The sequence below is a fragment of the Tachysurus fulvidraco genome, chromosome 10, assembly GCF_022655615.1.
Source record: "Tachysurus fulvidraco isolate hzauxx_2018 chromosome 10, HZAU_PFXX_2.0, whole genome shotgun sequence".
Taxonomy (NCBI): domain Eukaryota; kingdom Metazoa; phylum Chordata; class Actinopteri; order Siluriformes; family Bagridae; genus Tachysurus; species Tachysurus fulvidraco.
In genome coordinates, this window is record NC_062527.1 from 18,781,235 (window position 1) to 18,803,429 (window position 22,195).

Genomic DNA, 22,195 nt, shown 5'->3' on the forward strand with positions numbered 1-22,195 from the left:
CTTTCGCTGTATGTGTTTCTGTATCACTCTATAAGTGTCTAAAATAATTCTGAATTTGAATATGAATATAAAAATTTTAATATAAGAATAACGGTTGTAGAAACATGACGGGCAAGTTACTGTTTAAACAAAGCTGCTGGAAACACGAAAGTCACACTATTTAAAAAAGGGAAATGTGTAGCACACATCATGGTTCACATATTACTCACATAAAAAAATCAGGTGTCATCATGTGTGATGCATTAAAAGGTGAATATCGGGTACATTACAACCCGAAGGACATTTCATACACAAACTGCATCTGTTTATATATTGGGTACATTTTGTGTATTTGTAAATGAATATATTTTTTGTGTATATTATGTGTAGTTTTGTACAGTGTAATATTTGTGTGTCTATTTGTATCAATATATCCACTTTATTTTGATATCTGTTATCTTTTGTGTTGTATCCAATTAATAATCTATCTATCTATCTATCTATCTATCTATCTATCTATCTATCTATCTATCTATCTATCTATCTATCTATCTATCTATCTATCTATCTGTCTGTCTGTCTATCTATCTATCTATCTATCTATCTATCTATCTATCTATCTATCTATCTATCTATCTATTATTATTATTATTATTATTATTATTATTCTAAATGTTGTTGCTGTACATATATTATTTATTTATTTTTAAATATGTAATTTTGTGTAAGTAAATAAACAAATAAAAATATACATATATAGATAATCATCATTATTAAGAAACAGGGTTTGTTTATAAAACTCGAGTGGATTTAACTAGCTTGCTTCTAACATTTTTCTAAATTTGCAAAGTAACTAGTTTATTTCTGACAAAATGGAAAGTTTACACTTTCCCATCTGGTCACATTTAATTCACAAGACAATGTGAACCTCAATGTTCTGACAGGACTGCAGCTTTCATCTCTACTCCACTGTTCAGCTACAGCAGCCGTGTGATTTTAGTAGCAGGCATCACAGCAAGAGGAAAAAGAACCACGTAGTAGGCTTTTTTTTTTACTTACTGATTTATTACATTCGTTACAGCTATGCACATGGCTGAGAAACGGCTGAGGCAGGGACATGAGGTGCAGCCTATTTGCTTTTAGGCAAATTACCTCAGTGATGTACGACACATTTGCCTATAATAGCACAGCTATTGTTTTGCTCCTTATTTCTAAAATGCCCCCAAACAATACATGTCTTTAGCTGTCTGAGTTTCTTAGCTCGGGTGAAATAAAATGGCCGACATGACACCGGCATGAATACAGGAAGAAATAAACCTATAACCTTCTACACTGTAACAAGAAGAAAAAGATAGATCAAGTAAATTAAGCATGAATGCAATAAGCAAGAGAAAAACTTGAAGATATTTCTTATTCTGATATTAGAAACATTAAATATAAGACTCATAAGTGTATTCAGAGTAATTCAAATGATTAATAAGCCATGATCTGGTACAAGGTTGGATTTGACTGAAGTAAAATTTGCATAAAGTTTCTGGAACCCGAGCAGGTGCTTTATTAAAATCATACAAGAGTGATTTGCTTACAAAAAGCGATTCAATTAATGAGGTAAGTTGCAGATGTTTTGCATATATATATATATATATATATATATATATATATATATATATATATATATATATATATATATATGCAAAACATCTGCAACTTATGTGTATGTATGTACAGATAGATAGATAGATAGATAGATAGATAGATAGATAGATAGATAGATAGATAGATAGATAGATAGACAGATAGTTCATGGTAGACCACCTTTTTTCCACTGTTGTTGAAAGGTGTCTTTTTTTCTTATTTTAATAATAAAAAATATAATCTCAGTCTCTCTTTTAGCATGTTGAATCAACTTGAGATTAATATGAGTGAAAATGTTTATTTTTTAATTTTGTATTATTATTATTATTATTATTATTATTATTATTATTATTATTATTATTATTATTATTATTATTATAAGTTTGCTGAGAATGACTATGGGAACTAATAATTTGTCTTTATTTGGATGTGTCTTTATTTGTACTGAAACATACTGTATGTAAATTAGATTTGTAAAGTTCGTCGCGACAAACTTTGATGTTGGCTTTGATGATGCAAGTATACAGAAAGCTAGGGTGCCAAAACATTTGGAGGTAAGTGGAGATGAGCATGTGACGTCATCCGAATACTCTTGAGGAAGTTCCCCATTGTTCTGAGTGTTTTGATATGTCACATGTCCATGTTGTAAAAAGTTTTTTGATTTTGCATATATTGGGGCACAACCAAAAGGCCAGTCGGTACACCAATTTAAAATTTTGTTCAGAGTATCACCCTAAAGGAGCTGGCCGAGTTTGGTGTAGATAGTTCAAAAGCTTCCCGAGTTATAAACCTATCAAATTTTATAATGGGAGTCTATGGGAAAAAAAGCCACTTTGAGACCCGGTACCGGAAGTAATAGCAACAAACGTCAGACCAGGGTCTACAACATATCTGAATTTGGTGCATGTGGCTCAAAAGCCCTAGGAGGAGTTACTCTTGATAAATTTTTGTCTATGCTTAAATAGGAAAACAGAATGTTGGCTTCTACAAAGCGACATAATAATTATCAGATAATAATTTATACAGTCTGAAGACGATAAATGTCTGTGGTGGTCAGTTTACACCAAATGACATTGGTGTGTTCTCAGTTAAGATGCCATGCTGTCAGGTTGCCTGATGTAAAACATCTCTTTTGTGTTTGATTGATTGATTGATTGATTGATTGATTGATTGATTGATTGATTGATTGATTGATTGATTGATTGATTGATTGATTGATTGATTGATTGATTTTATGTATGCACCAGTATAGGGGCTCAGAAATAAAAAAAAAATCTGTCCATCTTCCTCTGTAAATAAATAAATAAATAGATAGATAAATAAATAAATAATAAGTAATACTCCTGCATTTATCTTCACATTTACATTTCTGGCATTTAGCAGATGGTTTTATCCAGAGCGAATTACAGGAGTGCTTTTGAAGTATGTATCAATAGATACATCGATACTGGTTCACCAGGTCATCAGTCCTGTGCTTCACTAATATACAGTGAATTAAAACAAACAAACAAACAAACAAACAAATAAATAAATAAATAAATAAATAAATAGACAGACAAAGTGGTGAAAGCTGCTTGTCATTTTAAGTGTTATGCTTTATTGACAAACCCAAAGAAAGTAAGTAAAAAAGAAGAAAGTGTATGCCAAGTGAAATACAATATTGTACATAAAATAAATATGACTAAAAAATATGACAAAAATGTACATTCACTCTGCCTCTAAGGATTCTCTTGATCAAATCTTTTTTCTTTGGTTATTTATCTTCCGCTCTACTCTCTTTGGCCGTGTCTGTGTATGTTTTTCCTATGTTGGTAATACTAAACTCCTAACCTCATCTCCTCATCGCTGTGGGAATAAGCCAGTCTGCTCTGTTCCAGATTGTGTCGTAGCTCTGTTCCTGAAACTTTACACAGCTAAAAGTTCAAAAGTTTGAATGTTTTAAGGATAAACTAAGACTAGAAGTTATTTCACACAGAGGCAGTGATACCGTGTGTATGGATCCTTTTGTAATTTCTTAATGTTTTCATGCAAATTATTAAAATGTAAAAGTTCTCACATTATCGAGTTAAATGAACACAATTAGCAAACTTAAATTGATGTGAAAATCAAAAATATTTGCTTTAAAAAAAATAGCACACTTAAAAATTTAGCAAAAAAAAAAATTAATAATATATTTAAAAAAAAATAGCAACTCTTTTACTTTAATTTCTGTGCACTTTTTCTGGCCCTGACCTATAGCATAAAATAATTAAATGATTTAATTTAAGGTGTAGACAAATGCGTGTGAAAAACAAGTTGTTCTGCTTTGAATAACCTCAGAGGGACACAAACCATGCAAATATTGTTCACATGCAAACATAATGTTCCATTCATATTATCGAAACATTAAAAGGAAGAAAAAAACTGAGTTAATAAAAGCAACTAGAATAAGTTTTGTTGGTGTTAAGGGTCATGTTGTAATGTTGAAGGATTGGATCACTGTGACATCACTTTATATGGAAAATATCATATGGAGATATTTTTACATATAAAGTATTTGTAAACAATATATATAGTCTCACAAAGCCAGAGATTCAGACTGATGCCAGAAGGTCTGGACCCTGTAGTAGTTACTGGCTTTGGACCACACAAGATGGCATCTTACTGACATGTAAAGCAAGCATTCAGTTTGTTTTGTTCAGCGTCATACTTGAAGGTGTAGAAATGTAAAGTCGATGTTCCTACACACCAACCTGCAACCAAAGATCGTTCATTCAAGTTAATGAGTCTATACCGTGAACTTCAAATCATTTAGAAAACCCAGACTTTAGCTGATCCTCATAAGCGCTCATCACAAATGTAAACACGAGACTCACGACTGATCGGTTTTCAAATCATATAAATGATCATTGCTTATAGGGATTTTATATAAAGGATTTAATTCAATTTAAATCTGTTATTCAAAAGTAAACACAGGTCTGATGAAACATTTGGTGAAAAACTATTGTTTAATTAAGTGTAATCAAGATGAATGATAAAGGAAGAAGTTAGATAGTACATGTCTGTGGCAACTGATGCACTGCAGTGGCTGAGCTGCACTACTGGAAAATTTGGCACATGCCATGAATAGGAATCTGCACTGGGTAATTTATGAGTAAAGTACTAATACAGCTACTCGAGTACTAAGATCCAGAGTTAGGACTAAATGAGAGAATCTGATAATAATAGCATGATTTATCAACGTATGACTTTGAGTATCAAGAAAATCAACATTCTGAAAACTTCTGTAAAGAGGTGAATGTTTTTAGGAAATATATATATAAGGGTTTATTCAGACATCATTTTTACTCACTCTCACTCACTTATTTTCTACCGCTTATCCGAACTTCTCGGGTCACGGGGAGCCTGTGCCTATCTCAGGCGTCATTGGGCATCAAGGCAGGATACAACCTGGACGGAGTGCCAACCCATCGCAGGGCGCACACACACACACACACACTACGGACAATTTTCCAGAGGTGCCAATCAACCTACCATGCATGTCTTTGGACCGGGGGAGGAAACCGGAGTACCCAGAGGAAACCCCCGAGGCACGGGGAGAACATGCAAACTCCGCACACATAAGGCCGAGGCGGGAATCAAACCCCGGACCTGGAGGTGTGAGGCGAACGTGCTAACCACTAAGCCACCGTGCCCCCCATATATTTCTATTCAAATAATTTTATTTATTTAATTATTATTATTATTAATAATATTTATTTATTTATGTTTTGAGACTAAATTTAATGATTTGATTTTAAACATGATATTTAAATAATTTTTATTAAACTTTTTAAGCAACTTGTGTAATGATTTTTTAAATTATTATTTCTATGTGTAGGTGTTATTATATGTTTATTTACTTGTTTGTTTATTTATAATACATAATTCATCTATTTTTCACTTGTTTATTTTCCACATGTTGGACATGTGGTGTTCCCATAGATTTTTGCCCTTCTATCTATATGTGACATAACAACTCATTTCTGTATTCTGAGCTGATACAAACAAAAATATTGAGTGTCTGGCGTCTTGAGATATTCGATCCTAAAGGTAGTCACCTTTTATTACACTGGAATTGGCATGTCATGCTTCGCTCTATGTCTACCTCTGATCAATATGTGCAACCCCTCAAGCATTCGAAAACATCTGCTATTCAGTAGCCTTAATGTCCAGATGCAAATGTTTCCTAGATCTGCTCCACCATCAAATTGTAATCAGGACCATTTGGACGAGGGCAGCGGGAGGGTCTGCTGTCCTCACATTTACTTTGTCCAATTAGGCCACTTTCCTGGAATTTGTGAAACCGGAACTCTGAGTGCACAGGTTGCACAAAAAATAGTTGAATGTGTTTCTTTTCTTTTGTGTCCATCCAAGTTTATATGACTTTTTTGTCTTAACAGGTGAAGCGTGCTTAGTGCATCATGCAAGACTGCGCTGGATCCAAACAGGATTGCTGAGTTCAAGATGGCAGGAATCGAAGCCAGTTGCTTGCCACAGAAAAAAGGCACTGAATTGTAGATACCTGAAATTCACAAGCGTGAAGATGAAAATAAATCACAGAAGAAGCGCAGCAATTCCAGCATTAAGAATGTGACGTTTGAAAATGTCTCACAGACTTAGCAGTAAATGTGTATTTGGCTATGTTTTTATTAAGAGAGAATGTAGAGCTATATTCAAATTGTAAAGTCTGTACATCAGGTGAAACATTAAAACAATTAAAACCATTAAATAGTGTCAGTAGTGGCTCAAGTGGTTAAGCTCTGGGTTGTTGATCAGCAGATCAGTGATCAAGCCCCAGCACTGCCAAGCTACAACTGTTGGGTGCTTAAACAAGGCTCTTAACCCTCACTGCTCCAGTGGTGTCGTATCATGTTTGACCATGCGTTCTGACCCCAACCTCCAACTTTTATTCTACACTATGTGAACAAGACTGATGCACTTGTTACAAAGGGGTGGGATATATTGGACAGCCAGTGAACAGAAAGTTCTTGAGGTTCATGATTTAGAATCAGGAAAAAGTTGCACTTTTACTTGTGGGTTGTTCCCGCTATTCAGTGCTTAGTACTGCACCTAACTAAAGTCTCCAAGGAAGAACAACTGTTGAACGCACAACATGGTCATGTCCACCCAAGGCCAGGTGATCGAAGTGGGGAGTGAAGTCTAATACTGACTATGATATAAAGGTATCAGAACACAGTGCATTACAGCTTGCTGGTAAGACAATCAAGAGTGCTTACAATGTGCACATGAACATCAGAACTGCACGATGGAGCAATGAAAGAAGATGCCTGTTTTGATCAATCAAGCTTTCTTTTCCCTGTGTTTTGCTTACCTGGGAAAGAGACGGCACCAGGATGCACTATGGGAAGAAAGCAAGCCAATGAAAGCAGTGTGAAGCAGGGTGTTTATGTGTCTGTTACTTTGACTAGCTATCACCTACCTCAAGGTTGTTACTGACTAAGTTTAAGGAATTGTTTAGGAATGGTTTGAAATTGGTTGGTTCTACAACATTAAATACAATTATAAACACTTAAAAAAATAAAATTTATAGGAATTGTAATCAGTGTATTCATTGTATTCAAAGGTTCAATGTACACAAATGATTATGGTATGAAAGAACAAATCTGCATGGGGTATTAGCAGTAAATTCTCTTTGAATTGTGCTTCATCCACCCGGTTATTAATTATTTTCCAATAACAGCACACAAGCATACATTAATGAGAAACCTAGCCAATCAGACAGTACAGCTCACATGGTAGTGACCATTACATGTACGACTAGTACAACCAAGTTAAATATAAACTCTATTTATGTGAAGTTTTTCTGCTGACATTTAAAAGGAATTGCCCTTTGCGTTTGCTTTCGTCCAAATCAAAATCATGGAGTAGGAGTGTGTCCACGAACAAAATGCTCTGATTGTTGGTGAAGTGAGTCACTGCTGCAAGTCAAACCTTTTTCTGATATGTTTCTCCCACACATTTTTTTTTAAATTAACCCAGAGAAAATGAGTTTGTACGATTGGTTAAAAGTAAACAGTTGGTTGGTTTTGATCCAGTTTCATTAGGAAGCGTTATTAACAAAGTGTACAACAGGTTCCACACCAGCTGTTGCTGAACCTATAGGGCAGAGACTCTCAAACCATATATAAGACATTATTTAAACGTACAAAAAATATTTAATATCAGCTATGGCTATTTATTGAAAATGTCTATATTAACAACTCTTTTTATTACAATACACATACTCACATTATTTAAGACTTACTGTTCTTTTTTAAATTTATACCGTGACTGGTCAAACAAGCTAATAATAATAAAGCAATAATAAATATAAAAGCTTTTATAACGGTAGAATGGCTCCAATTCCACAAATGTAATAAAATTAAAGAAGTGATAAACCCCGCCTCCGGATTGACACACATAGCGCTAACAGGACATGGTCTCATTTCTACAACCTCAGGGAGCACTTGAGGTTAATCAAAATATCACACAGTATAACAGACTCCATGATATTGGAGGCCACACCCACTTAATTATCCCACAATGATCCAAAATCCAAAGAGTTAATTGAAAACAGTGTATTATGATACATTATTCCTCCCATAAGCTGAAAAGAAAAAGAAAATAATTTGATGTGACTTATAAACACGTTCTCTTATAGCTGGCCTTCATTGCTTAGTAACAGGCAGAGTGCCAAAATGGGCCAGCTATAAAACTTTATCCTTTATTCAGATGGTCTTTTAAAAGCAGACTATAGACCATTCTTTGTGACATTAGGTAGACGAGCAGATACGTTTAATTAGGATTACATTCACAGAATAGAGATAGATACTGATGTCTGTTGGGTGTGTTTTGAGTAAGAAACTGCAGTCGATTCATCCGTGTGAAGGTCTGTGTGGGGTGGAGGAGGTTGGAATTCTTTCTCTTGCTCCCTGGTGCATGTACACACACACCAAAGCAGATGGAGTACACTGAGCTATTGTTTCATTGAGTTCTCTGATCATCCTGATAAAGAAGATTGTGGAGTGTTTCCCAAAAAAAAAACAAAAAAAACAAAAACACTTCCAGCATGCAGAGTGTGAGCAGTGCGAAACAGAGACTGGCTCTTCCATAAAGTATTTAGCAATACACTCTGGATAAGCTCGGATTCTGGCGCTGGCTGCTCTGTTACTCTCTGTACCACACTGTAAATCTGCAAAAAATAAATTCTCCCACTGTTTGATTTCTGTATTCTGCCCCAATAACCACGCTCTAGTACCATTCGGATATTCGAGGGCTGCTTTTTTGGGCCAAGATGAAAACTCTATGGGAATTTGACATTCAAAATCAATTTTTACTCTTGTGCCAAACTTAATGTCTGCCAGGCACTCTAGCTCTATTCTTTTCTATTTTCCAGTGAAATTCTCAGGAGGCATGACACAACTATAGCTATACACATATTTTCTCATGACGTCAACACCTGCTGACAAACGTGAGAGGTGACTTGAGATGCTGGGCCTTGCAATAAAACACACCAAAAGCATCAGGCATAAGACAAATGCATCAAATAATGCTTTTAAATGTATGTGGACACAATCAAGATGATCTGTAATACACACATGTGATAGATAAAGGCTCAGAATAGATAAGAAAAAGCGCAACAATCCACATAGTCATCCATGCAGACTAACAAGCAAGTCAGAGAAATTTCTTTACTACTCAGTAAATGTTATTCTTGGCTAATTTTAAGACATCAAAACCAAACCTTATCAGCAGGCGAATCAAAAATTGATAAGGGTCCGGAAACATAACATTTCTTGCTTACAAAAAGGTCTGGCTAAACAACTAACCTGACCGAACGCAGGCAACAGATCAGATTAATGCTTATGGCTATGAAAAAGATCATTTAAATTGGTTAAGTTATATCATATAATAGCGATTCTTGTTAGCAAGTTTGACCAGTGCAATAAGCGACTTTCATTTTGAATATAATGTATAGAAAAAAAAAAAAACACATACATTCTTTTTCCAGTCATTTTTAAACATTCAGTTTTTATCGTCAACTTCTTTCAGATCACTAAAGGTTAATAAAATGCAAAAAACCTCCATAAGTCTATTAAATGAACTTATGTTTCTTGTCCTATACCTATTCTCTGGCCTGATCAGCTAATTTAGGTTAAATAGTTCAAATTAATGTATTAGATTGGATAAAACACTGCTCCAGTGGTGTCGTATCATGTTTGACCATGCGTTCTGACCCCAACCTCCAAAGTTGGTAATTTCACTGTGCTGTAATGTATAGGTGACAAGCAAATACTTTTATTCTACACTATGTGAACAAAACTGATGCACTTGTTACAAAGGGGTGAGATATATTAGACAGCCAGTGAACAGAAAGTTCTTGAGGTTCATGATTTAGAATCAGGAAAAAGTTGCACTTTTACTTGTGGGTTGTTCCCGCTATTCAGTGGTTAGTACTGTACCTACCTAAAGTCTGTTGAACTGTTGAACGTGCAACATGGTCATGTCCACCCAAGGCCAGGTGATCGAAGTGGGGAGTGAAGTCTAATACTGACTATGATATAAAGGTATCAGAACAAACAGTGCATTACAGCTTGCTGGTAAGACAACCAAGAGTGCTTACAATGTGCACATGAACATCAGAACTGCACTATGGAGCAATGAAAGAAGATGCCTGTTTTGATCAATCAAGCTTTCTTTTGCCTGTTTTGCTTACCTGGGAAAGAAAAGGTCTGACTAAACAACTAACCTGACCGAACGCAGGCAACAGATCAGATGAATGCTTATGGCTATGAAAAAGATCATTGAAACTGGTTAAGTTTTATCATATAATAGCGATTCTTGTTAGCAAGTTTGACCAGTGCAATAAAACACAATAGAGGATTTACTACAGAAACTGGTAATGGTTTGTGATTTGTAAAGCCAGAGTCATTGAACTGCAGTTTTTCAATCGGTTTCTGTAATTGAATCGGGTCCACCAAAAAAACTTTCTGGGTCTGCGTCCAGACTTGCACTCCCAAGTTAATGACCCCTGGTCAAGATGTTGCAAAGCACAAGTAATCTTCAACATTAACTCTGGGTTTCTCAATCTTTCTCCAGTCTTGGGAACTCTCATCTCTGTAGAGTTCCATAGTTTCCTAACTCCCAATACACTTCATTTAGCTTGTGATGTCCTTAAAAACTGAGATCAGATCAGGTGTATGTGGCATTAGGAAACTGTGCTTAAGTACATTAACTTCTCCCTGTTTGAGGTTGCAAAGCGGACAAACCAATCAGCACAATTGTTTTGGCACAGGTTTTACGCATAATGAACGTCTTGTGTCAACCCTCCCGATTTATCCGGGATTGGGACCAGCACTGAGCATGAACCCCTCAGTGGCTGGGTTGGGAAACGGAACTGGGCAGCATGGTTGAAAGCACAGTATCCTTGGATGCTGGACAAACCACGAAACAGTGCTTAAAAAAGTATCTTATTATATTCAGAACATTTGGTTCAAAGAGATACAACTTCCACAAAATTTTTTTTTTTTAGGTAGGCTGTGTTTTATTGGATTACAGCAGACAACATCTGTCTTTTGGAGAGTAGTAAGCAGGACCTTGGTATAAGTACAGTATTTCTAATATATGTGACACTGACATTACAGAAGCAGTAAATATGGAAAGTGTATCTGGTACCGGGTTAATTGTTTCTACAGTCGGAGTTGAACTATCACAGATAAACGCTGGCGAGTGAGTGTTTTCTTTTCCTGTACAGGACAAAACAGATTTGCAGATTTGTCCACCGGTTTGTTTAACAGCAATGTGATTTTTGTCCTTTTTTTTTTTTTTTTTTTTTTTTTTTAAACTGTTGTTGCAAAATATCACGCTGTAAGAACTGTAAATATAGCAAAAGCAACGGCATGTAATATCCAGAAAGTTTAACAGCACCTTGAAACAGTCAGTAAATGCACTGATTTGAAGAAGTCCCTCCAAAGACAAACTGTAATGAACATCCATTTGATATATTGCCAATGCCTGTAGTGGTGCATGGTGTTGTTACAAAAAATGTAGAACGTGTCCACTGAAAGGACCAGCTAGAGCAAAATCTGGGGGCCCTCTCACTCCCATTATAAAATGTAACAAAAGTTCCCGGCAAAATTGTACAAATCTGTAGCAGTACAGAAAAAAAAATATTTACAAGAACCTTTTTCGTAAAGAGTAGTTATGCAGCAAATCCAGCTTTGGCACTCGATGGTCTTAATCTCCTCCATGCATTCACCCCGTCCATCACTGCTTCAAACCACCTGAAGCACCAAGTAGGGATTCACAATCATCACTGCAGATCAGGACAACACGCTATGACCAGGCACCTTCTGCTTCTTTCTGGTGCCATGTGCTACCTGGTGCAGTGGAAAAGGGCAAGAGCAAAATCACTGGTTCCAAAAATACATCTCAGAGTAGACCTCTCTTGTTCTTCTTCTTTTTTTTTCATCCATTTCTGTGCAAAATGACAGCGGCAGCAGTTCCTACCTGTGGAGAATTGGAACAAAGCCATCATTAGCACTCTGACAGTCTGAGTTACTGTCTACACCAGACTGCTGATGAACCCCAAAAGGAATTTCATGCTGACGCTTGCGCTACCTGTATGAACAAACTCAAGCTGCTTGGGAGACTTTAGTTACTCTGCCACATTAACAAGTAATTGGATCATCAAAAGAGCTTGAAATTACATTGCCACCACTTATTCTGCAGAGTATGACATTTTAGCTCCGGTCTTTTTTTCTTCTTAAATCTATATTTATGTTCATAATTTAAAAAAACAAAACAAAAAAAACAACTTTTTTTTTAAAACTCAATACCATCAGAATAGCAAGAGCTGTGCCTTTGAGCATATCTACAAATACTTGGCCAAGTTTAACAAAGTTATTCAACGATACCAACAGTATACACTTATTTAAATCTACCAAACTAGCTTCTTACAATCAACCACTGACCTAACCTAGACAGTGTAGCATGTGAGCAATGCGTTTTAAGTTACAGCACAGAATCATAGAATTTTAAATTTGTAGATATAATAGGAATGATATAAAGTAACCGGGTTCAAATAGCTCATGAGCTTGAAAAAGATTTTTGAAATATTTTTTATGACAAGCCGTCGTACTACTAATGCAAACTTTGCAATGGATATACTTTCGAAGAACAAAGAAACTAGTTCATGCTACAAACAGATATTTTATTCTTCTTTACCGTCCTCTATCTCTCTGATAGTATACTGTAGTTAACTGTCACGTCTGCACTATTTGCATAGCAACATCTCAGTATGTCTCAATTCCCTGCTGCACAGCTTTGTTTTTCTTAACGGAACAACATCAAAGAGCCCAACCTGGGTTCCAGTCCTCTATTCCAAATCTCCATGGCAACAGCCAAATCCTTTGATGAGGAGCGGTCTATTGTGTCCCCTCGGTCTGTATAATCACCAGACCAGAAAAGCATAAGAAAATTTGATCAGACTTACCCCTCTTTTCCTGCCCATCTTGTTCTTGCGCCCTAATCTGTGTCTGAGACCAGCTCTCGTGATGCCATCTTAGTCCCCACTGCTTCTTCTATCCAGCCTCCACACTTCTCCACACTGCCTCCATTCTGACCTCCGTTCCGCCCCACCATGGGCCCACGCTGGCCCAGTGAGTTGTTGAACCACTCTTTGATCTCTTGGCTGCTTAGTTTGGCGCACTCTGCTGTAGGCGTCTTCTGGCTTGGCAGAGTGACATTGCACAGCTGATCTGAGATCAGCCGGCCATTCGACTCGCTGCCACTTAGCTTGTGGAACAGCTCCTTCCACTCTACAGTTCCACTGCGCAGAGACAGACGGCTGTCTTTAAACCATCTGACAATGTCGGTACGAGCCAAACCTGTCTGTGCCTCCAGATAACTGTATTCTTCGGGAGAAGGCCACCGTGTTTGGACAAAGACATCTTTAAGAAGGTTTAGGGACTTCCTATCCATAGGCACAGATGACGAGGTGGGGGCAATAATGGGAGGCAGAGGGCAGATGGGTAGCCCACCTTGTTTGTAAACTCCATTTATCAAAGCATGCTGGTGCTGTGAAAGTGATCTTCTCTCTGCAATGTCAGTCCTCTTGGACCCCATGGAGTTTAGAAGGGCTTTTTCCAAGTTGTCTCGAAGGGCTCTTCTTTCTGAGAACCAGCTGTCAATCTCCTCTCTGGAGAGTCTTGTGGTGATTGCAATGTGGTCAACCTCATTATGTGATGGGAAACTATTCCTCTGAAAACTCTCTTCTAAAACCTTTAGCTGCTCAGCAGTTTTCCCCTTCAGTCTTTCCAGGAGAGGGAACTGGGTTGGGACTGTTTTTGGACGCTCCTTTGGAGCAAAATTATTATTTAAGTGCCGTAAACCATTATGGGCCAGTGCACTCTGATCAGAAAACCATTTTTTACCATCCCCACAGGGGACTCTATTATTGCCATTCTGACTCTCTGTGGGTCGACTCTCTGAGCGTGTGGGCTTTTGCTCCACTGATGGCTCTAGTGGTTTACTCTCCAGAGAGAAAGTGGGGATCATGTTTGGGGCAACAGGTGGGGCCCGTGCAGTCTGAATGATTGGTGGTCTCTTCACTTGAGAAGTCACCAATTTGGGCACCATGGGTAAGCTTACGTCAGTAGGTAAAAGTGACAGTTTCTCTTTAGAAATGACAGAAAAGGCAGAAGCTTGATTTCTCATTTGCTGAGGAACTGTACACCTCTTAATATCAGCTGAAACTAGGGGAACCATAGGTAGTCTATCTCTGGGTAGCAATGGAGGGGGGGCCATGGGTATTTTATCTTTAGGGGCTGCCAGTGGAAAGACCATTGGCATTTTCCCCTTGGGCAAAGCATAAGGGGTAACGACAGGTCGTTTCATGTCTGTTGTAATCAAAGGTGGGAGCATGGATCTCTTACTGTCTAGGGGTACAGGAGGAGGAGCCATGGATAGGGGTGGGACTGGTGGAGGTGCCATGCGTAGCTTTTCTTTGAGTTCATCTGTGGGAATCATGGGGCGCTTTACATCCTGGGCCACCAATGATGTTCCCAAAGGGCGCTTAAGATTATGCATATTAGTAACTGTTGTCACAGTGACAGTCGTACAGGCACCAGAAGTTCCAGTTGCAGTGGTAGCAAGTAACTGGGTGGACTGTCCAGAAACATGGCAGGACACTGCTGGTGCAAAAGACTGGCTGGTGGCAACTGGTTCGCTCACAGGCGTAGGCAAAACGGTGAATGTGTGGTGAACAGGAGGCATGCAGCCATTAAACATCTTCTTGCGGGCTTCTTCTACTTCTTCAGGTGACCAGGTGATCCCCTGTTTGAGCCGCTGGGTAGTGAACCACACCTTGATCTGCTCTTCAGGGTGCTTGGAAGCAGCAGTGAGCCAGGAAAGTTCTGCATGAGTTGGATAAGGGAATTTGTTGAAGGATGTAATAAGTGTAGAGTTGGTGTCCAATAACGGATTGTACTTGCTAGTGTTCAGAGGAACAGCAATTGTTGGAATGGAGCTCAGGTTCGGGGGGCGCTGCAAAAGAGGCATGACATGGGAGAGCCCCTCTAGCATCATGGGCTCAGGGATAATGATTGTTCCATTTACATTCACTGCCGTGATCTGATCCTTTAACAACAGATGATCTAAATTACTCTCTGCCTCATTTGCATTTTTAAAGATTGCATCTTCAACATTCTGCACTGTTGATGGGCACGAGGGTAAAAATTCAAAGGCATCATCATTATCTTGCATAAGCTTAGATTCTGGAGAGATTGAGTCATCTTCATTCTCAATGGTTTGCTCTAGAACAGTCTGATTGTCAAGTTTGATCCGTTTGAACTTGAAATTACTCTGACCTGGATGCTCTGTTTCATTGTGTTCTGTGAGAGAGTCAAATTTCTTGGTGCTGAAGTTGCAGACAGCACACAGGTACAGGGGGTTCAGAATGACATTGGGGTGCGTGGAGTACACATGCTCTTTGAAGTCGCTGAGATTCTGGGTAGAGAAGGAGCAGTACTTACACTGGTAGCCCCTACTCTGTTGTATCTGTGGGGTGGAGGACTTCTCTTCCATCTTATCTCCTGCCCCTTCCACATGAACCTCCTCATCCTCCTCAGCCATACATTGCCTTGAATCTTGATGCATGTCTAAGAGCTGCCGAGAAGATGGTCTGTTCTCCACCAATTCGTTGTCCACGGTAGCCATTTCCATATGGCCACCCATTTCCACATCAGTAACAGAGACCATGCAGGGAGTGAAGGACTTTCTTCGGCTGGACATGGTAACTGCACTAATATGGTTCAGGGTTAAGCCTGACAGAGGAGATTGCAGGGATTGTAAAGGGAAGGAGGAAGGGATCGAGGTGATCAGAGTGGATTCCCGGTACAGGAGCGGGTCTCTGCAGTTCCTCAGTCCGCTCCGGAGTCACCCAGCCTTGCCTCCGGAGTCCTCCGCTGATCGGGAACATCAGCTCCAGTGCAGAGCTTCATAGGACATCATTAGCCAGGACTCACCTGTGCACAAACAATGAAAGAATATAGAACATTTGAATAAACTATTAAAAGACTAAAATATGTTCTTTTTACTAATTATTTGTAAGGCTGCACTTTGGGCAACAATAATCCAAATTAATGTAAAGTAAACATTATTACATTGGTTCATAGTTATTATCCTAACAGTCTCTGTTAGGTGAAAAACAGAAGTAAACAAAACAGGAATGGCAGCCCAGAGTGAGGGAGGTCTATGGGTTTGCTGGAGGGGTCCACAAGTTTAAGCATTCCACAGAGCAGGCCAACACATCTCCCAGAATACAAGATTTATTACCAGCAGCAGATAGACAGTGAAGGAGAAAGAAAGAAAGAAAGAAAGAAAGAATACATTTAAATGAATGGATTTTCTCAGTCTAAACCTAGCCTTAAATGCTACATCACAAATTAGCTCATCAGTCTGTTTTTACAGTCACAAAGCTTTTTTTCTAATGCCTTGATAAAGCCTTAACAGAGAAACAGGGGAACCATGTCATATAAACTTTTCTCTGGATAATGAATGAAGCCAGATCTTTTCTGCTTTACGGCAAATCTTATGTAAAAAGAACTTATGGGCACTTATGAAATATGAAAACATACAAAAAGTACGTGAAACATACAGAATTAAAGTTGCAAATCTGACCAGGCATTTTTTCCAGACACTCATTCTGATGGCCAGTGTTCCACAATTACCTATTAAACAAAGGGATCTCACCTAATCCACAATTGCCACACATTTGTTTAAAGACTAGGCAATACATCAGGTCAAATGGAGCAGTAGGATAGACTGACATTAGGAACCAGCTCTTAATTCAAATGTATGGCCACTCAGTAGTTTGGACAACAACATAAAATGTACAACATGGCAAAAATCTAAACAACCATGTCAGAATCTAATACAGTAAATCTTCCTCCATCTTCACCCTTCAGAAACCCTTTAAGCCTTTTTTCCTTAACAACTGCACGTTTCAGTTCTTTCCCGACTACCACATGAACATTGATTTTCTGGCCTCCAGCTATTCAAGCCTCATTGAGCAATCCTCCAAGTGGCAGATGTGTCTAAAGATGGTGTTAATGTAAATGCAGGCTACTCTTCAGGGCATCTATGTGTCTACACTGCCCCAAAATCAAAAATCCATCAACCATTTTACATTGTGCCACAACTTGATTGATGGATCGCTGTAGTTTCTATCCATCCATCTATCCATCTATCCATCTATCCATCTTTCCATCTATCTATCTATCCATCTATCTATCTATCTATCTATCTATCTATCTATCTATCTATCTATCTATCTATCTATCTATCTATCACACTCCGCAATACAGCATGTCTAAAAAATCTCAGACCCTTTACTCAATGTGCTGCCGTCACGGTCGCAAAAGTCAGGGTGAATTTTACCGTCCTGATCCGGATCGGGTTCATGTACATGCTCTTCTCTAAATTAAATAAACTGCTGCTCTCTTTCAGAGTATTAATATGTTAAAATATGAAGCCTGACTTCATATCCATGCTGTTGTTATGGCAACGGCAGAGCAGTGTGACCTCTGCGCTGCATATTAATGACTCCGCCTCTCTCTCAGGTGCTAATTAGAAACACACTCACAGCCGCCCAGCGGAGCGCAGACGGGTCCGTACGTGTGAGCGAGTGTGTGTGTGTGTTTGTGTGTGTCAGAGAAAGAGAAAGAAAGCAGGAGAGAGAGTAATGATCCGTTCCGGTTAGTGAGTGACGGGGGTACGGGCTGGCATCACCGAGGTGATGAGCCCATCGTAATGAAACATGCATGAGTCGTCTTCTGTCCCCAACTCACACTATGCACTCCTTAAAGACTGAACCACCAAAAACGTGTTTGCATATTCATTAAAAAAAAAGAAAGATAATTAATTGAATCAGACACACATACATAAACACACACATAAACACACACACCAAGTAATGGCCCTGAACGTGCTTGCTGGTTACAATCAATCAGTGTTCTTAGTTTTTTCTTCTTGTGTGTAAATGAATCTAAATTGTACAACAGACATCTCTGCTGCGATGTATTTTAAATTCGAAATGGACTAAAAGACAACTGATTGTACTACTCAATTCTTAATGTATGAAGTATAGCAGTTCAAATATCCATTTGGCCCAAACACTTTACTGTAGCTGTCAGAACCATGCCATTGCCATGGCAACTCATCCATAAGTGAGGAAGTCTATGCAAAACTGACCGCTGCTGTCACTGATGAACTGTTACACACCAGTTTGTTTGAACAAGCTTACATCACTAATTATAAAGATCACAGTAAGACCAACGAAGCTGAGAGGAAAAAAAAAATACAGGGTGATTTAGAAACACGGAATCAATGTTAAATGTTGGAACAGCTTGTACGGTGGTGACGTCCCCTACAAGCTCACAGGGACGTCGAGAGCTAAAGGTTAATTAGCGTTACTCTTTTTGCTATGGCATTGCTTTTTTTTTTCCTTTATTTTTTTTCAACCAAATTCAGACACCAAACTTTTGCTAACAAGTTTCCTGACTGATTTTCACATAATGAGCTTTTTTGCATTTTTTTGCCCTTGAAGTTTGAGTTAAAAAAAAGAAAGAAAGAAAAGAACATGACTAACAAAATACTTTCAATAGAGAAAAGAAAATACAGATCAACCAAACAAATAAATAAAAAAATATTTTTTTTATTATGTATTTTTTTTTTATCTTTTCTGCATTCATGTTTAAAGCAATGTATCATAGCATCATTTCCCATTCATTTTCCTTCTATTTTTATGTAAAATATACATTTTATTTACAGATATGCACAATCATTGCATGAGTGAATGAGAGTGTGTGTGTGCGCCCTGCGATGGGTTGGCACTCCAGCTAGGGTGTATCCTGCCTTGATGCCCGATGATGCCTGAGATAGGCACAGGCTCCCCGTGACCCAAGAAGTTCGGATAAGCGGTAGAAAATGAATGAATGAATGAATGAATGAATGAATATGCACAATCTTTTTACAGGTCCCATGTTCAACAGGATGCTACATCATCTGAATTTCCTAAAGATCCCCAGAACAGAAAAGTAATTGCACTCAATATTTCCCCCCTTTAATTTCAATAATACTGACCGATAAGATATATAAAGTTAAAATAAAAAATGTAAAAAATTTCATCAAAAATTTAAAAATAAATCATCAGTTCAACCCCGTTACTCATTTCCATAGCAAAATCTAGCCATTTTCAGCAAAGAAAATGAAGTCTGGGGGAAAAAAAAGAAAACACGTTCCCTAAAATGGATTAACACATATTTAAATGGCTAAATGTATATTTTCATAGATTCATTGTTGAAAAATAATGAGTTACAATAGCTAAATGGCATAACAATCAAGGAATCCTGCAGAGTTTATCACATGGATAAGAAAAGCCCCTAACAATGCTCTGATTGAGGCTTTAGAACCATGTCATATGATCAGCATGAATAGATGGGCTGAATTATAAATTATATATTACAATGACTTGAAAAAGGCAGCAGCATTCAAACGGTGCCATTAGAGCCAATGCACATAACCCTCAACTACGCTCGTAATGGATTATGAATCACTCGCGTCAAACGTGTAAGCAGCTGTAAATCAGATACTAAATGTTTATATATACACAACAAGGAAAATGCTCTCAACACCGTCATGCAGCAGGATGTGAGTCCATTGTCTTTAGAGCAGAGACAAAGACAAAGAAAAAATACAGTATACATTTCTTACGATTAAAGATACAGCACTAGAGACGGACCAGTAGGGACTGGGCACTAATGGACCACGGGATAAGGCACTAGGTTACTGGTCAGATGGTTGGGGGTTCAGGTCCCAGGACTACCAACCTACCACTGCTGGGCCTTTGATAAAGTCCTGTAACCTTAAACCTCTTGTCTGACCTCAACCTTGAATCATGTCTGATCTCAGTTTCTTAACATGCTGGGACATACAGAGAGTATAAGGTTTTGTCTGGGGGAAGTTATAGCTCATTAACACATTGAAATACGGACTGTATGGTCATTAGTTCAAATCCCATCACTGCCACTCCTGGGCCCTTGAGCAAGGCCCTTAACATAAGGTAAATGTAAATCACCCGGATTATCAGAATTTTTCTAATCAGACCCATTAGTTGCTCAGGAACTCTTGGTTGTTTAATTATAATCTGTTGTAGAAAGGACATTATTTACATTGACATCCTAGCATTTCCTGTTCAATTTCACCCAAACGAGGATGCTTGCTTATTAGAAATAGGTGCTAGAGACAGTCATTTAATTTTAATCTTTAAACTTATTTAGTGTGTTTCTATATTAATGGAAAGCTGCTTTGATAGAATGTGAATTGTTAAAAGCACTATAGAAATATTCTAACACACATTTCATTGCACATTTCATACTTGCACAACTGTACATACAAATTGTCTATACGGTTTACTTCAATTGTTCATTTCACAATTGCACACTTGTACATACACATTGTATATATCGAATACTTCAATTGCACGTTTTCACACTTGCACATCTGTGCATACAAATTGCATATATCTGTATATGTATATTTCAATTGCACATTTCAACCTGTACATGTGTACATACAATTATGCCTATATAGTATATGTCATTCTGTTACACCGTCAAGCTTCTGTCACTAAAACTAATTCCTTGCATGCGAAAACATGCCTGGCAATAAAGCTCTTTCTGATTCTGATTCAGGACCCATGGATAACAGATGATGTGGAATCTCAGGGTTTAAGGAGTTGGACTACTGATTGGAAGGTTGTGAGTTTTGTGTGATTTATAGAAATCTCTAATCTGAAGGCAGCACTGAGAAGAGTTTTCACAGACTGTTCGAGTGTGGAAAAAAAAAGTCAATGACAAAAACATGTTCAATGACATTTGGATGGAGAAGTATGCATTTATTCTGCATTTTGAATCAAACAGATGTCTCATCTGTTCCGTGTCCGTGGCGTTGGTCCAAAGAGCTAACATGAAACACCGGTATGAAACACAAAGTAATCATTTCAAATTGATGAGACTAATTTACTGGCACAATCATTACTGGTTAAGCGATTACACAAGGATCTGGACCTTTACAAATGTACATGTGTAAAAAAAAAAAAAAAAAAAAAAAAACTCCTGCCCTGTTGTGTTGTATCAAAATCAGCATCTCTGTCTGTGATGGAAAAACCAGGAGAGTGTGTGGCTGTTTGGATGTTATTTATTCGGTATTCGTTCTACCCTCTGTCCATTTGACGGCAGTGGAAAAAAATGTGAATACAAGTAAATAATATAACATATAATAATAATACAAGGAGTAAATAATATTCTGATGTAGAGAGAACCAGCACTGTGCAGGAATGGATAAAAAAGTATTTAGAGGAGTAGAAAGGCAGATAGAAAGCTTTTTACGATAAAAGAGAAAATCCATTTCCAATGTTTAGTGGAACGCTTTTAAAAGTCGTAAACTACAGGGACTACAAATGAGCATTCGCCGAGAGATCGACACCTGTGTGAGTTTAGAGAGGGAAGACTTGTGGTTGTGGTGTCTCACACTCTGCTGTTAATCACAATGACACTAGCCAATCGTGTGTTTGTGTGTATATGTGTGTGTGTATGTATGTGTGTGTGTGTATGTGTGTTTGTGTGTGTGTATATATGTGTGTGTGTGTAATTGTATGTGTGTGTGTGTGTGTCTGTGTGTATATATGTATATGTGTGTGTGTATATATATATATGTGTGTGTGTGTGTGTGTATATGTGTGTGCGTGTGTGTATATGTATATGTGTGTATGTGTAATTGTATGTGTGTGTGTGTGTGTGTGTCTGTGTGTATATATGTATATATGTGTGTGTGTGTATGTGTGTGTGTATATGTATGTGATGTGTGTGTGTGTGTAAATGTATGTGTGTGTGTGTGTGTGTGTGTGTCTGTGTGTATATATGTATGTGTGTGTATGTGTGTAAATGTATGTGTGTGTGTGTGTGTGTGTATATGTGTGTGTGTGTGTGTCTGTGTGTAT

The 22,195-nt window shown here is 37.9% G+C and overlaps 1 protein-coding gene across 4 annotated transcripts in view; it reads right to left on the reverse strand.

Moving 5' to 3' along the window:
• Positions 1-11,440: 11,440 nt before the first annotated feature.
• LOC113658012 (zinc fingers and homeoboxes protein 2-like) overlaps positions 11,441-22,195 on the reverse strand; it is a 42,539-nt gene continuing 31,784 nt past the window's right edge. For all 4 annotated transcript variants that reach the window (XM_027170176.2, XM_047819445.1, XM_027170177.2 and 1 more), the window contains 2 exons: positions 13,130-16,160; positions 11,441-12,144 (listed from right to left, as the gene is read on the reverse strand). In XM_027170176.2, coding sequence (XP_027025977.1) covers positions 13,162-15,927 — 2,766 coding nt within the window. In that variant the 5' untranslated portion in view covers positions 15,928-16,160 and the 3' untranslated portion in view covers positions 11,441-12,144; positions 13,130-13,161. The remainder of the gene's footprint in view (positions 12,145-13,129; positions 16,161-22,195) is intronic.